The 16799-nt window shown below is 43.3% G+C and overlaps 2 protein-coding genes and 1 pseudogene across 11 annotated transcripts in view; 1 reads left to right on the forward strand and 2 right to left on the reverse strand.

The window, feature by feature from the left end:
• The window catches only part of LOC135342893 (uncharacterized), a 28619-nt gene that overhangs the window by 5834 nt on the left and 5986 nt on the right, over nt 1-16799 (reverse strand). For 2 of the 7 annotated variants that reach the window (XM_064539758.1, XM_064539759.1), the window contains 5 exons: nt 16719-16790; nt 16548-16622; nt 16411-16485; nt 16304-16360; nt 16072-16211 (listed from right to left, as the gene is read on the reverse strand). In XM_064539758.1, the coding sequence (XP_064395828.1) occupies nt 16072-16211; nt 16304-16360; nt 16411-16485; nt 16548-16622; nt 16719-16790 (419 nt within the window). Of the gene's footprint in view, nt 1-70; nt 1204-1662; nt 1911-15125; nt 15447-15564; nt 15830-16071; nt 16212-16303; nt 16361-16410; nt 16486-16547; nt 16623-16718; nt 16791-16799 lie in introns of those variants that run through there. The other 5 variants (XM_064539763.1, XM_064539760.1, XM_064539762.1 and 2 more) reach the window with 5 other exon arrangements.
• LOC135342915 (vesicle-trafficking protein SEC22b-like) overlaps nt 3481-16799 on the forward strand; it is a 40482-nt gene continuing 27163 nt past the window's right edge. Inside the window, exons 1-6 of one of the 4 annotated variants that reach the window (XR_010396984.1) lie at nt 3481-3624; nt 3829-3944; nt 4259-4416; nt 4656-4900; nt 5097-5716; nt 6862-7173. The gene's annotated coding sequence lies outside the window, so the exon portion shown is untranslated. Of the gene's footprint in view, nt 3625-3828; nt 3945-4258; nt 4417-4655; nt 5717-6861; nt 7174-16799 lie in introns of those variants that run through there. The other 3 variants (XR_010396983.1, XR_010396982.1, XR_010396979.1) reach the window with 3 other exon arrangements.
• Nucleotides 7255-14919, reverse strand: LOC135342899 (ER degradation-enhancing alpha-mannosidase-like protein 3; annotated as a pseudogene).

Here is a 16799-nt window from a genome sequence, read left to right on the forward strand (position 1 = left end):
GGATATGAGACTATTACAAACTGAATGCACATGAGCTGTACGGTATGTTTGCCAACATTGTTTAACTCACTCTCTATCGTTCCAGATATTCAGTAACCATGGAAATGTAGGGAGAGAGAAAAGAATATAATCACAAACCTGTACACTATGAATGCCAATACACATGTACTCATGCAACTCAAACATTACTGACACAAGTACAGTCACAAGTCAGTGCAGTGTCCCGCTCACCTTCTGTTTAGTCCAATGAGACACCAGCGCCAGACACACATGGAAACAGAGAGAGGGGGATGATGGTAGGAGCAGTGAGTGCATTCATACATGTCTGTATATACTGTAACTTACAAACTGTTGTTCCAGTAATCATTAGCAGTAGTCACATTAACAAGCAGTAGGACACGGACATGTAGAGAAATGAACATGTTCAAATACACGAATGCATTCACACATGTATACATCAATTATTGCAAGTACACGTCTGTATAGACTGGCGGCGACAGCCCCTCGCATGCGTAGCGCGAGGGACTGGCAAACTGCCTATCAGTCACTCGTCTCAGCTGCAACGAGCATTGCAGCCTATCAGATTGCTCAACGTCATATTAGCCCTGTAATTGTAACCGCACTTACACTTTAGGGGATTCAGTATTAGTAGCTGAATCTCATAGCAAAATTTAACCACATTATCTATAACGATATTCATGTTTAGTAGTGTCATACGATCTATTACACTTCCGCTGAGACAAGTGACTGATAGGCAGTTTGCCAGTCGCTCTATCGCCGCCAGTCTAACGTCTGTACAGCATGAAACTTTCAGTACGTACTAATCCTAAATAAAGTCACGCAAGTTATTCTTTCTGCCTTCATGCAGTAGTACATGTATACAAGTCAGCCTAGTGCGCCATTATATGTACATGCAATAAACTCACAGTCTGTTGTTGAGTACCAGTCCACAGAGGGTACATGTGAGGAGAGAGTGATATGAACACTGGTAGTACACACACTGGCTAGTACACACACAGGTACTCGGTACTAGCAATAGCAGATAATGGAAGGGTCAGTGGGTGGGTCAGTGGAAGGGACGGTAAACGGTACAACAAGCATCTTACATGTACAACTTTGATACGTATGATTTTGTTTGTCATACAATACAACGCATGCACTCCACGAGACACACACACAATCACAACATACCTTAATCCAATCCTGAGACACATCAAATGGTACATGTGAGGGAGAGATTTAATCTTAACACACATACAAGACATCAGATCAGTTGAACGCTGGTGTGTATGGGACTGACTACACATAGCAACAAGTGGCTAGACCTGGTATAGAAAAGCTAAGAAATAAAAAAGTTGGGGAAATATTGAGAAATAGGCAACAAGTTTTAGGTTCAGTAGGCACTTAATTGGTTGGGGAATTTACATAAACACAAATTTACATGTACACAATGTACACAATGGTGGTATTTCGAACTTGTGGCCGTAAAATGGGATTACGAATTGAACAAGTTTAAAGCCGTGGTCTATCCTATACGAGGGAGAGGGTCAGCTCTAGAGGACAAGGGACGCACGCTAATGATGCTAGGTAACCAGTACATCTGTACACATTGCAGCTGAACCATTTTAGTGTGTAGACATTGAGTACTCGTAAGAAGCTCACCTCCTACAGTAGTCCAAATCAGTGTGAGGTTCAACATAGGAATGAGTGTGTGCATGGGAAGAGACAAACACGATAATGTACGTACCAACTAATGAACTTAGGTGTATATTCTACGAATATTAAAACTACAACCTAATAAGTTGTGTGGGCCTCGGCTAATACCAAGTTGGCAATAATTATGAAAAGAGACAAAATACAATTTACGAGTTCCTATAGTAACCATTAAAATGAGTGTGCATGTGCAAACACAACTTACAGCCTGTTGATCCAGAGAGGGAGAGTCCACAGGGCAAACACGTGGGAAGATAGTAAATGAATGATTACGAGGTTGAATGTGATCATACTAAATATTTCCCTATATAACACTATGGCACTGCACACACACAAGAGTAATAATGGGGAAGTAGAAACATCACAGAATATGCAACAGACACTAAATACTCTGACAACACACACCAACTTACATTCTGTTGTTTCAGAGGGTCAGTCAAAGGTGAGGTGGAGATGCATGAAATGGAAGGAAGAGAACATTAGTGCAGTGATACAGTACACTGGTGATGCATGACAGAGGGGAGGGGAAACAATGTGGACAGCCAAACATGCAGACTGAAACACTTGATTAACCATGCATACTTTCAGGTACTACTACGAGTAGCCTCGATCCCAGGCTGCACTTCCCACTTCACTTACGAAAGTGGGCCTGGTATCGACTGCTTGCGCATGCGCTAATATCCCCCCGGTATCTGGGGGCTCTGGATAACATCGTATCTGCTCAGTAAAACTGTGACATCACAAGGAACGAAAGTGGATTGAAGAAAGTAGATAGAAAGTTCGATTGAGTTGCTAGCCCATCTGATAGCATTCTCTGATAGCTACCCTTAGCCTGCTAAGTTAACAAAAAACTCACAGCCTGCAACAGTGTGGATGACGATCGTCTGAACGGAGTGAAGGCTGACAAGAGCCTATATGGACAGGCCACGCCCATTTAACACTATCTTTGGTGAAAGTCTACTATACTACTCCTACTGATTCTATCAAAAGAAAATAGCTGTACAACAAACCTACACAGCTCTGTCTCTAACTAGCTAGCTATATAGCTCTGTGTATGACTTTTAGGATATTTTCTCTGATGAATCCAGTATTATAGGAAATTTTACGGGAAAATATATCCAATAATTTGGCGCATGCACAAGCAGTCGATAGCAGGCCTTCTTTTCTATGAAGGCCGGTGAAGGAGGCTATACTACGAGTAGATCTACTTGTCTCAATTAAGGAATAGTATCACATTCAGTTATCTGTATGTGCTCTTCTTTACACTGTCTACCTCCTAACAACAAGTGCTCAGAGCACAAGCATGTCAGCTTGGTAGAATGTGATTGCACACAACGTACCTTAATCCTTGTCTGTTGTCCATCCAGAGAGAGTGGTACATGTGGAGAGAACAACAACATGAGATAAAACACCTCACACTGACAGGGTAGAGTGTAGGCACTATACTGTGATGAATGAATGATGCCAAGTGTGTTTATGGGTGGTCAACAAGTACATCTAGGCACTAGGAGAATGCACTGATCATTGAGTATCTATCTATCATGTGAATATCATACCCTATCAAAAGCAGTGAGCCCATCCTCCATCAACTGTAGGGAACTAGCAGCATTCAGGGTTGTAGATTCAGCCATTTCAAGAGAAGGTCTGGAACGCCCCTTATATTTCTTTGTGGGTGGCTAGAGGCATGAGGGGGAGGGGCTTGTAGCAACACCCACACATTGTTCAATAAAGAAAGGGTTCAAAGGACACATAATTATTGTTCCAAATAGAGCACAGAACATACATAAAGCAAGTACATATCAGAAGAAGAAGCACTGAAGAAAGAAGAGCTCAGGAACAATGGCCCACCTGACACTTATTGCCAGAGCCAGTGATGGACTACCTCTGTCCCCATCCATTGTCAATGAAGAGGTAGAGGAGCTACAGTAGATAATACAGTACAGTCTGCATTGGTCCCATCAGGACACTGTACTGTATGCAGCTCAGTGACATGAATAGTTGTCAAGTCATGATTCTGTAGACATATAAAGAGAAGCTTGCTAGAATAATACGTGTGTAGTGTGTGCTATCTTTAACAGCTTGAATTAACTGAATTGTTGCGTTCTCCCTCTGCAGTCTGGCCGGGATTATGCTGAATACCAACCCAAGGCCAAGCAGATATTCCGCAAGCTGTCGTCAGTCAGCCCCCCTCGATGCTCAATCGAGTGTGACCCGGGTCGTATGGTGTTCCAGTAAGCACTCTCCTGTGAATGTCATTATTGCCTCGTGGTGTGTATGATGATTGGTGCTCTGTCATGGTATAAACTGATGCAATGGATGGCCTTTTGTTTGTGAGCATTTGCTTAACTGTACCATACACATTGTAAGTGGTGTGTGTTATACATAGGTCCCTCTATAGTGATTGTCTAACAAGGAACTACCAGTGTACATGTAGTCTAAGAATAGTTGGAACTTGGTTGGTGATATTATACTCCAGTTTAATGGTGGATGAGGAGCGATGGCTTTGAGCTTGAAGCACACACACTAACATGGACCCCCCACACAGCTACATCCTTGAGGGAATATGCTACCTCGCCCTATGTGACCCCACCTATCCTGCCAAGCTGGCCTTTAACTACCTCGAGAATCTACACAAAGACTTCAGTGAGCAACATGGCAACGATGTACACAAGGCCAGTCGACCGTACCACTTCATTGAGTTTGGTACGTATTTATATCTGCCATCCATATTTTGTAGACTTAATTATAAGGTCATGCTTTTTCCTATGTCAGCATTGGACATGCACAGCTGGGCAACACCAGCACTTGCAGTTTCTTGTGTGTGTACTGTTTCAATTCAGTGTTGCTACCACTGTTATATATAGTACAGAATGTCCTTCCTCTCACACCCACTCACACACGCACACACACACACACACACACACACACACACACACGTGCAGATCTCAGTGACAAAGTGGGGAAGCTGGTCGACCACTCTTGTGCCAGAGGCTAATGGCTGATCAGCTAATGCAGCATGTGAGCATCTCCTGGCTACTGTGGATTGGTTCTGGACTGCTAGTTCATGCTCTTGTCTATTGGAGACAATATCTGCCAAGTTTCACCAGAGATGTGTACAAGTATGGTAAGCTGAGGAGTGAGAGTGGCTGGAGCTGGATGAGCCCTAGTGTGCCCAAGACTCAAGGAGGTCAGTGAGGGTCAATATATACAGTGTATCAGTCTACCTCTTGTAACGAGAACCCCCTACAAGTCTAGCTTGTAACACCTAGCTAAGTACTGGATTGTGATTTACAATAGTGAGCTCCCTAGCTGAGACTGTCCTGACTTGTAGTTGTTGTAATTGCATTGTCCCAGTCTAAGGAGGTCTTTATTCCCCTCTGCAGGTGGTTCACCCACTTCTACGTGTGGGGGATGGTGTGGAACTACTCTGTATTCCTCTACTATACCAGCCACTGTCTACTGCACACACGACTACCGCTATTGGGACCAACAGCACTGCTGCATTTGAATTCAGGTATAGTCATATCGTATAGCGGGTATTTTTCGGGGGACAAAATGTTTGTTGTTCAGCAATATTGAGACATTTCGTGGGTAATATTTTCATGGTTGGAGCAGGTAACGGTAGGCAAAGTCGCTTCATTCGTGGTTAGAGGTCCAACCACGAACACCACAAATATTTTGCCCCACGAAAATTACCCACCTCTGTACGGTATTCAGTCTAGTAATAGTCCTATTCGTTTAAGAACCTGGAATTTTGATTGCTATTTGAACGCCCACTAACTACTTCCTGTATAGCTTCCGCAGTAAAATTGTGCTGAGCTGGCACACCCTTTTACATTGTAAAATCAATGTGTTTTTGCAGCCTCTGCATTCTGCAATGCATGCGCTATTATTCTAAATAAAGGAAGTTTGTGAAATATTGAAGTAAGAGCTACACAATGGTTTTTGTCCCAGAGAGTGTTTGTCAACTATCAGTGAGCTAGCTGGTCTTGAAGATACCACAGTAAGTGCAGTATAGTGCAGTGCAGTAGTAGTAGATCTAAGAGGTAAACTAATCCTCCAAGATGGTGGAATATCTCCTCTACACAATTCTGCAGATGCCTACTATGTATATAAGATGTTCCATCATCCTTGAACATTAGACTACCTCTTAGATCTACTACTACTGCACTTACTGTGTGTATAGTAGGTATCTTCAAGACCAGCTAGCTCACTGACAGTTGACAAACACTCTCTGGGACAAAAACCATTGTGTAGCTCTTACTTCAATATTTCACAAACTTCCTTCATTTAGAATAATAGCGCATGCATTGCAGAATGCAGAGGCTGCAAAAACGCATTGATTTTACAATGACTTCAATGTAAAAGGGCGTGCCAGCTCAGCACAATTTTACTGCGGAAGCTATACAGGAAGTAGTAAGTGGGCGTTCAAATAGCAATCAAAATTCCAGGCTCTTAAACGAATACAGTAGAACCTCGATTATCCGGCCCTCGATTATCCGGAACCTCGATTATCCGGCTTGGCAGTTTTCTTTTTAATCAGATTACATAATTCAGAAAATGGGCGTGTCCCTCAAATGCGCATGCGCGTTGCAGCTGTTACCATGGAGACATGCCTGCTTTTCTTTTGCGCATGCGCAGACAACATGTGGCACTGCTGTTCACATCAATAAAGTGGGTGGATCAAGGCGTGGTTTATCTATTCGATTATCCGGCATATTCACTTATCCGGCCTGCTTCTGGAACCAAGGTGTCCGGATAATCGAGGTTCTACTGTAGGACAATTGTACATACCTTGATTAAGTATTAATTGTAAGTGTTAAGTGTACTACCAAGGGCGTATAAAAGAAGAGAGGGCATGCAACTCCACTATCAGTACACGTAGCTAGCAGAGTTCAAACGTGGGCGGAGGAATGTGTGCATTTGCATGAAGTGCTAAAAATAGAAATTTTTATTTTTAGCATTTCATGCACTGTCATGCACATTCATCCGCCCACGTTTGAACTCTGCTCATATAGGAGTTGCATGCCCTCTCTTCTTTTATACGCCCTTGGTACTACTGTGTAATTGTTGACTTGTGTGTGGGTTGTTAATTCTTGTTTAGGAGTCTCTATTTGAATGTCAGCCTTGATCAATGTTTCATTGCAGACTCACCCCTTGCTGGTCTGATTGTAGCCACTCTGTTGTTCCTCTGGGCCTACACATATCAGTACTGATGTCACGTCATCCTTGCACAACTCAGAGCAGTCAAGAACAAGCCACAGTACGGCGGCTGTCATTGCCAAGCAGACTCACGTTTGCATAGACACAAGTTTGAGGACTATCCAAACAGCAGACAAATTGTTATGACCATTAGTTGCTAATATAATTTATGCTATGTACATGCAGTACTGTATGGTATCATTCATATTCTCCAATCAATAATCTATCAAATTAATGATCGAAAAAATTAATTTTGAATTTGCAGTGAATAATAATTGACGCTTCTTATGCTATTATTTGTACATGCAGTACATGGTACATTGAATTAGTATGACATCATTTATTGTTCAATCAATAAACCTTCAAATGATCGAAAAAATTAATGTTGAATTTGGACAATAATTCAGTAATTTGCCAGCTATACAGTTTTGTCCACTTTTCTCCTAGTGAGTGTTCTGGTTTCGTCTATTCGTGCCTTGTGTATCTGGAAGGAGGGCGTGACCCACTGCCCACACGAGCACTGATTACCTGACCAGTTGAATGACCCCAGACGAGCCGAGCACTAAAGACACAGAATCTGCCACATGTGTGTGTGTGTGTGTGTGTGTGTGTGTGTGTGTGTGTGTGTGTGTGTGTGTGTGTGTGTGTGTGTGTGTGTGTGTGTGTGTGTGTGTGTGTGTGTGTGTATAATTATGAAGAATATATAGCAAATTCTACGAGCTAAACAGTTGAATTCTAGAAAATAACGCAAGGGTATATAGTCTTTGTTAAAATTGGATTTTAACTTATCACAAAATAGTACATGTATCTAAGCACAACACTGGAAAGGTAATTCTGAGAGCTCTTGAATGCATCAATTAGTTTGAAATTGGACAATCAGAACACAAATTACGAGCTTTCAAGATACGTATCTATTTTAGCTAATGCACAAGTAGCAGCCTCACCTTCCCCTCCACTTTGCCCAGTAGAGAGCTTTCCATCCACTGTACTGGCTCGATGAACCATGAACTACACACATCATGAGTGGGCCCCTGCTCGTTATAATCCACCTCTGATTGAGTGGGTGGAGTTTGCCCTTGCTTTGTCCTCTTATATCATTTGACAGCAGCCTCGTTGGAGAGCAGCTCTCGGAGTAAGAGTGCGTCCAATCGCTGCATGAACACAGCCGGTATTATGATGTCACTGGATCCATCCCCACTCATGGAGAAGGGAGGGACCTGGGTTGTATTGTACTGCTTGACATTATCTGGGAGGGAGGGGGGAGGACCGTTAAGAGCATATTTTACAATTTCACAAAGACCACAGAATGGTGTGCAATACACTATATACGTACGTACAGTCAAGGACTTTTATAAAGAGAATTTTATCTAAAGTTACAAGCTCTTGGACAGTGTAGTTTACCTGTGATGATGACCCCAGCTGCACCAGCTTTCTGAGCAGTCCTGGCCTGTAGAAAATAGTGAAGAATTGTTCCTAAAACATCAACAGGCACTTTAAGAGAAACATTTAGATAACGTAACATAACCATTAATAGGCTCCACATGGTTATGGTGTACGGTACAACACTATGTACCTTGAGTACAAAGAGGCAGCCTCCTCTGTTAATGAGCAGGATCTTCCCCATAATATCCCGGGCCTCCTGGGGGTCATACTCGGAGCATCCATTGTCCAGTACTCCACCGATTGGCTTCGTCTCCACCAACTCCCCTCCCACTTGGAACTCCCCCACGCCCAGCTCTGGCCCAAACATGGCTGGACCTACAGTGAACTTGTGTCGTATGCCCCTCTCCTGGAGGTCAGCAGGGGTCAGTATACGAGCCAGCTTCGGTGTCTGTCTCTGACTACCATCTAGTAGGAGGCGTAATACAGTTGCAGTCATTGCTATGGGAAACAGATTATTCAAATTTGGCAAATAAAACTATAGGATGGAGGGTTTTGTGTACTGTATGTATATATCAATTCCTATATGTACCTCCATACATTAAAGATACTGCACATTGAAGTACATTACATGTGGTTGAAAGCTGTACATGTACTATTACCAACAACACTAAAAGCATTTTACCTGTGACGTGCTGCTGATTCATGAGCTTGACAATATCCTGCATGAGGTACCATCCCTCCTCTGCGTCCTCAGGGCTATTAGCCTTGGCCATATTGTGGGAGACCTGCACTTTGTCTCCCTCCACCACTTGAACCACAATGCCCAGCTCAGTGAGGATCTTCAGGTGACCTGGGTTCTTGAAGTCCAGAGAATTGATTGAGAGACGAGGAGGAGTGAGACGCTTACGCTTGGCACTGTATGTGTGTGTGTGGGCGTGTGTGTGTGTGTGGGCGTGTATGTGTGTGTGTGTGTGTGTGTGTGTGTGGGGAAGGTATCAATAGCACACTTTATTCGAATTTGAGAGCAAATTTGTAAAGGCTTCATAATTATTGTGTATTGACTACAATGAACCAAGCTGCTGCTGTTACCTGGTTGGTCGTTTGTTGAACCTTGAGCTGGTGCAAAGTTTGAAGACCATCTTCTCAAAGCGGTCCAACAGGACAAACGGTCGTCGGTCATTAGGGCACGTCAGGTACGCACTGATCACCACAGACTCTGTGTGGGTGTGTGCGGGTGTGGGTGTGGATGTGTGTGTGTGTGGGTGTGGGTGTGTGTATATAAACAACTAGACAACTGTGCTGACTAGACGGGATTATTGGCTACTACTGTACATGGTGTCTAGTGTGTGTTTCAGCGAACCTTTAGTGAAGCTGTCAGCGACTGGTTTGTTCTTTGCTGCCTTCCCAGAAGAGTCTGGTCCGCTAGTGGTAACAGTGACAGTGCTCATATTCACCAGGTCTGTGTTCTTCACCAGCAACTACACACAGAGAGAACAACACCTGACACACTCACACAGCCAGGCTACCATAATCTCATTCAAAAAAGGTACTCTCTATAAAAGAGCTGCCTTACCCCCCCCCCCGCCCCCCCCTACAATGTGCAGCTGCACCTAAAAAATGCATACTGAAGCAGCATAGCCGCTACACTGTGTATGTATTGTACCCACTCACTGCCTCTTGGACGACTCTATTGAGGGTGGTGTTAGCGCTGGCGAGGGAGAGGGGGAAGAGGTGGGCCTCAGTCGTAAACACAAAGTCATCCATGTTCAGGGGACTGTCCCCCTCGTCAGCAAACAACAAGAACAGATACTTGAACGTCTCAGCCAGTACGAAGGAGTCCATTCTATACAGTATCGAAGATTGCCAATAAAATGATATCGTACTACTAGAATATTAAACCCTTTGTGAATTTGCGATCTAACCTTTGCATTCTGGCAAGGATTGTGATGCCATACAAGTACCAATTATTATACGTTTTTGCGAGATCTACATGGAACTAAATTCTAACTATTAGTATATAATGGTTCCCCTGACTTACCTGTCCTCGTGAGCATTGGTCCTGAGGTCCTTGATGGCAGCGAAGCCACACCTCACTCTGGCATACTTGTTCAAGTTGTTCACCACTGATCGACCCACGTCCAGGTAGTATGGATCTCCAGTCGCCTGCAGTAGCAACACAACATAATCGTTCATTAACTACTTAGCCATCAAAATAATACAGAGAGTAGAGTAGAGCAGTAGCATCACAAGCTTTGGTCGATTACAGTACTTACAGAAATATTCCAATTACTGAGATGCTTTCTTCGAAACAACAGAAAGTGATATACAGTTGAGCCTCGGTTATCCGAACACCTTTGTCCCCGGGCCCATTCGGGTAAGTGAAATATTCGGATAATCAAAAGCTGGCTTTTTGCCAGCCACGTGGGCAATTTCCTACTGCGCATGCTCAGATTGCACTATGCTCTAGCATTCGGATAATCGAGGATTCGGATAACCGGGATTCGGATAACCGAGGCTCAACTGTATACATGTACAGCTAATGCATAGAGTAACACACACCCCACCCCCCCACACACACACCCACCCCCACCCCCACCCACCCCACACACACACACCCATCCACCCCCAAATTAAAATTAACTGCAAGGCTTCCCCCCCCTTCAATTTATCAGCTACCATAACTTGAATTCCGTGGATCCAATTTCAACGATAATATAATTTTCTGAAAGCTTAGAAACACACCTTTCAAATAGCATCATCAAAATTCTTATTAATTTTGAACGATAAAAGTATTTGCCAATTAGGCGATACAGTAGAACCTCGATTATCCGGCCCTCCATTATCCGGAACCTCGATTATCCGGCTTGGCAGTTTTCTTGTTATCAGATCAGAAAATGGGCGTGTCCCTCAAACACGCATGCGCGTTGCAGCTGTTACCATGGATACATGCCTGCTTATCTTCTGCGCATGCGCATACAACCATGTGGCACTGCTGTTTATCAATAAAGTGGGTGGATCAAGGCGTGGTTTATCTATTTGATTATCCGGCATATTCACTTATCCGGCCTGCTTCTGGAACCAAGGTGTCCGGATAATCGAGGTTCTACTGTACCATGAATAATGGTCCAAGGCCGAAAAATGACAAATTATGGCCCCGACGAAATTTTGGATTGAAATACATCATTTGAAAGGAAATTTTCTAAGCTTTCCGAAAATCACAAAATTTTGGAGATTCGATCAACGGTACTAAAGTTAATAGCTGTTGAAATTAACTGCAACTCTCCCCCCCCCTCAATTTAATTATTCTTTTCAGCTGCCATAACTTGAATTCCGTGGACCCCCACCCACCCCACACACACACACCCACCCCCATCCCCCACACACAAACACCCACACATCCCACACACACATGACGGTGTACCTTGTAGAGGAAGTAAGTGCTCTCAATGAACTCAGGCCTGAGAGGGTGGTTTCCCCAGTGGACCCTGAAGTCATGAGTGAATGCCTCGGGTAGGAAGTTGTGTCTCTCCATCACATGATAAAGCATGTCGTGAATGTGTATAGCTGTGTCTACGTCACCCCACAGAACCTGGAGATAGATACAACAAACCCCGTAATTTTAAACATGAAGGTTAGGTAAGTACAGTACCGTATATCTTCTAATTTATCGGACACTTCTAATTACCCGGACACTCTTTTGGGCAATTTTCGTTGTTCTAATACAACGGACACTCCAGTACTTTAATATTACATTTGTTCTAAATATCCGGACAATACCTTGAAAAGTTGAGTTACCATTCATAGACGACAAGTAAGACTTAGAGTGCTGCAGTTAGATAGCCTTTGAGTAGCTAGTTTTAGAAAGCTAGTGCAACTATTCAGTCGTACCCTGTTCTATTAAACTTAGCTAGCTCGCATGCAGCTGCTTGCTTGTTCTAATTATTCCGGACACTTCGCATGCTCTATAAAAATCTGTTCCAATTATACCCGGACAATTTCCAAAATAATTATTTTTTGCTGTCCGATAAATTAGAAGATATACGGTATATACAAAAATGTATACTGCATACTACAATAGACGGACGGCCTCTAAGAAGTACTTTTCTATGTCAAACCGTTCTAGAGAGGTTCAGAGATATTAAGGCAAAACAGAAAACGACGGCACGAAAAACAATTGTTGATCTCAGTCTACCATCTTGTGGTACCTTTATCAAAGAGCTACAAATAAATTGGACACAAGTTACGGCCCCTAAAAGGGAGCTAGTGATTTCTCTTAGTCAGTGCATGTGTGTGTGTGTGTGTGTGTGTGTGTGTGTGTGTGTGTACCTGTAGACCAGGCCAGAACGCCAGAAGTGAGTCCATGAAAGATCTGGTCATTCGATGAGGTGAATTCATGCTCACCTCCACTAGCATGGGCCCATTCGTGATGTATCTCTTGATGGCATCATAATGCTGTAGGGGAGGGGGTAAAGAAAGAAAATGAAGTTGCTGACCTTGCATGTACATATTGTACTGTATACACAGTTTCTGTTAACTCCTTTACCTCACAATTTTAACTCTAACAGTAAGCACCAAGTGTTTCAATAACCCCTCGCTCACCTTCCCAAACCTCTGCAGATACTTCCTGTCCCCCAACAGGATGTAAGACTTGAGACAGTACTCGTAGTATGAGTCAATCCCCGCCCCCACACCGCTATCCACTCTCGTCCACTCAGCACTGTGTACGTTGATGACTGAGCCAACCAGATTGTGCCCTCGGTGTCTACTACGCCAGATTGCCTCCATTGTTGGTGGGCTTTCACCTCAAACTGAGGATCACCTGATGGGAGAGAGAGAGAGCTTGACCATTACACAATGTATCTATCAAATGTAACCAATAATCTAAGCCTAGACAACTCTTAGAGCTACAAAATGCATTTGGTAATGTACACACACACACAACGCACGCACACGCACACACACACACACACACTCACTGCACCTGTTAGTCTACTGAGGGCAGCAAACTCAAGGATCATGGACCCAGCACATGCCGTGCACGTTGTCTTCTCCATGTTTGGGTAGCCCATACCGTGGCGAAGGTTGATCTGAGGAGAGGCACAATACAATACAGCACATGTACAGGTTGTATTATCTACCAGTTTCAATTTTAGTACAGAATGGACTGTATTTTCTGTTGGCAAGTTTGCACAGTACAGTGGATTGCAGTGCACTTGCAACAGAGATTTGCCTATAATAAAGCACTTTCTACATATGTACAGGTTGTATTATCCACATGACATACTGTACACTTAGGGCTAAGACCAGTTTCAAATTTGGTAAAATTTTGAACTGTATTTTCTGTTGGCTATTTTTCAGAGTACAGAGCAGTCACCTTTGGATAGGGGAGACCTGTGGTGGTGTTGAAAGCAGGCAGTAATCTGTTCCCCACTTCCACTGCCATTCTGAGCAGCCCCCCATCATACCAAGCCAGCTGATGGTAGCCCTTCTCTTTGAGAGCCAGGGCAGCAAAGTGACCTCCCAGTAAACCACCTAGCACACGTATGTTGGTCTCAAACACAGAGACCACTAAGTCACTGTCGAAGCTAATGTCTGTCATGACTTTTTGTACAGCCGAGGAAAACTCATCAACCGAACCAATTACCTGAGGGAACAAACACATGTACATTGGTGGAGGGGGAGATTGCTCCTGCCCCTTTAATAACAACAGGCTACCATGTACAGTACAGTTAGAGTACAGCTTCCTCTCATATAGTGTATTGTACTGATTCAGATATAGGGGAAGGAAGTCAAGGTAAGAGAGGAGCCTCTGGTTGAAGCATCTATATTAACACAGGAAACCATCTCCAGACAAATACAGTAGCTACTTAATTCATGGTAATGGCTTCTAAATAAGTTACATAGCTTCTCCTCCAATAGGGCCTCAGGGGATGTGGTTGCCCTGACCACCCACACACTATATGTATATACTTGACTCACAGCCAGAGTGTCCAGTGTGTCTATGAGGGTGAGGGAGAACCTGCCCAGGGTAAAGTCAATGTCCCCTCGTCCTTGCTCCACCCCCCGGACACGCCCCTTACACGTCAGTGGCATCAACTCATCAGCAGGATATGCAAAGTCCTGTCAGCAGCGTAAATCAGAGTCATGTGATTAGATAGACACGTCATGTGATAGGCTCACCATGTATGAACGGTAGGCATGATTGAACATCTCCAGAACCTTGTCCCTGGAAACCAAATAAAATCATACAAACCAAAACTCCTCCCACACAATAAAGGCTGAGGTAGGTACACAATAAGGCCAGTATGGGAACCTCTAGACTACTACTAGGACTAGGGTAATGTGTACACACACACACTTACTTGTAGTGTTTCTTTTCAGTGGGGCCCATTGATAGTGCGCCATTGTGATGAGTGCAGTGAGTAGTAGGGAGCACACAATCACCACTCCCCCACACGTACAATACCATTGTCACTATCTGTACAATGGTTCTACTTTAGACTGGCTCTATGTGCTGCACTGTACACTCATTTGATAAGTGCAACTCACCCTGTCAGCTATAACCTGTTCATAGTAGGAGGAAAGATAAACAAAGCACAGAGTCTCTTTGTCATTGATCGAAGGTTGGATTTCAATTTTTCACAACCATGATTTTTCCTTTAATTCTACACTGCTGCACTTTGACCTTAGCTGTATGACGACATTTTTTAATGTGTGGGCGTTGCTACTGTTCATACTGCAGGCCTCTCTTCGAGCGAAGAGCGGCCTGGAATCGAGGCTATTACGTATTTATACTGTACATGCTCAGTTTCAACTTCTCACAGAGACTACTGTACAAATAATGTGTTCAGAAAAGTAAAGCATTGCAGACAAAATAGTATCAATAAAAACTTAAAAATCAGTTCGGTCAATTCAACTCGTATTCTCTACAATGAATCTACAAATGTCTGTAGCAGTGTCTCCTCTTCTCAGTCCTATGGCAATTTCTACCAAGGCCCTGAAGGTAGCTCTGGAAGGATTCACTCTTTGCCACACTCTCAATGCATGAGCCACTCCAGCTTGATTGCCATAACGACGTGTGACATCAGTTAAATCACTGAGGTCGGCTGGGGTGAGGTTGAGTCGATCGAGCAGGTTGGATTGATTGACTGCATGAAAAAAAGGCACCACAAAAATTAATATAGTTATGTACATTTTAATGTCTATATCAAGCACTAAAAATGACAAATAAAGCAAACTACACATGCAAACACTGAAAATGGTTACCCATGATGCTATCAGCCAAATTGACGAGTTTCACTGTGGGCGCTTTGAGAGCGTCTGACAGGAGACTCCATGTTACATGTTGTGCACTCAGGAGCTTAACCAACATTTCACGCAAGCACAGCACATTATCGCCACGATGCTTGCCAGTATCGATGTTGTTGAGAACAGAATGACGGAGACCTAGAGCCAATCCCAGATTCAACCAGTAAGGGGCACTTTCATGTAGAGTCACGTAAACATGTTGCAGATCGTTAATTGTCAAAACCTGTAAATAAACAGTGTTTAATTTGGTGGGGGTTGCCCCTAGCAAATACCTTCTAGGAAACTCAATGGGAATACATGCAATTGAGTGGTTCTGGTTAACAATATTCTTAATAGGGCAGGTTAAGTAATTCTTGATTATTGGCATACCACGAACATGTCATCACCCCCAACTAACATCTTACATGTACTTCCCTTGCCAAAATGTCAGGAGGATAAGTACTTATTAAGATTTAGAGTGCCTACCTTGTGCACGCTCAGTAGGTGTGGAAATTTCTCCGCAAATCGAGTGATGTCACTCTCAGGGATTTCTTGATCTAGTTGTTGGTCCCTCACTCCAGTCTTCTTACACACATCTTCCATTACTGCAGCAGAGGATAATTCACCTGAAGAAAACAACAGTTATACTAAATCATTATCAGGTCGGAGAAAAAAAATTAAACTTTCAAGCTTGAAATAACTTGTTGAATTTTCTTACTGGTATGTTGATCGCTCATTTTATCAAACACATGTTCCATTGCAGGAGAGGATTTGTCTGAGGAGGAAACAGTTATAAACAAAAAAACCACAAAATAAAAAGCCTACCAGAAGTATTTCGCTGATCATGAACATGCACATGTACTTCCGTCTTCTTACACACATCTTCCATTACAGAATTACCTGAGGAAAAGCAGACACAGCAGTTACGCTCATGTAGTACGTTTATCAATTAACATGCTCACTCAAACAAGGCTGTTGATCACTCATTCCAGATCCAGTGCTACTAACAACATTGGCCAGAGTCCCACATTGATGGACTGAACAAAACAAAGGAATTACTAAAACAACAACATGCATATCAAAGTTAATGTTGTTCTTCCACTCAATAGAGAGCTGCTGTTATGTATACTTACCGGAGTTTTGCTGCTGATCACTCTTTCTCTCAGTCTTCGTACAAGAACCTCCAGTAGCAGAGGATGATTCACCTAATTTAG

The sequence above is a fragment of the Halichondria panicea genome, chromosome 10 (assembly GCF_963675165.1).
Source record: "Halichondria panicea chromosome 10, odHalPani1.1, whole genome shotgun sequence".
NCBI classification, from domain to species: domain Eukaryota; kingdom Metazoa; phylum Porifera; class Demospongiae; order Suberitida; family Halichondriidae; genus Halichondria; species Halichondria panicea.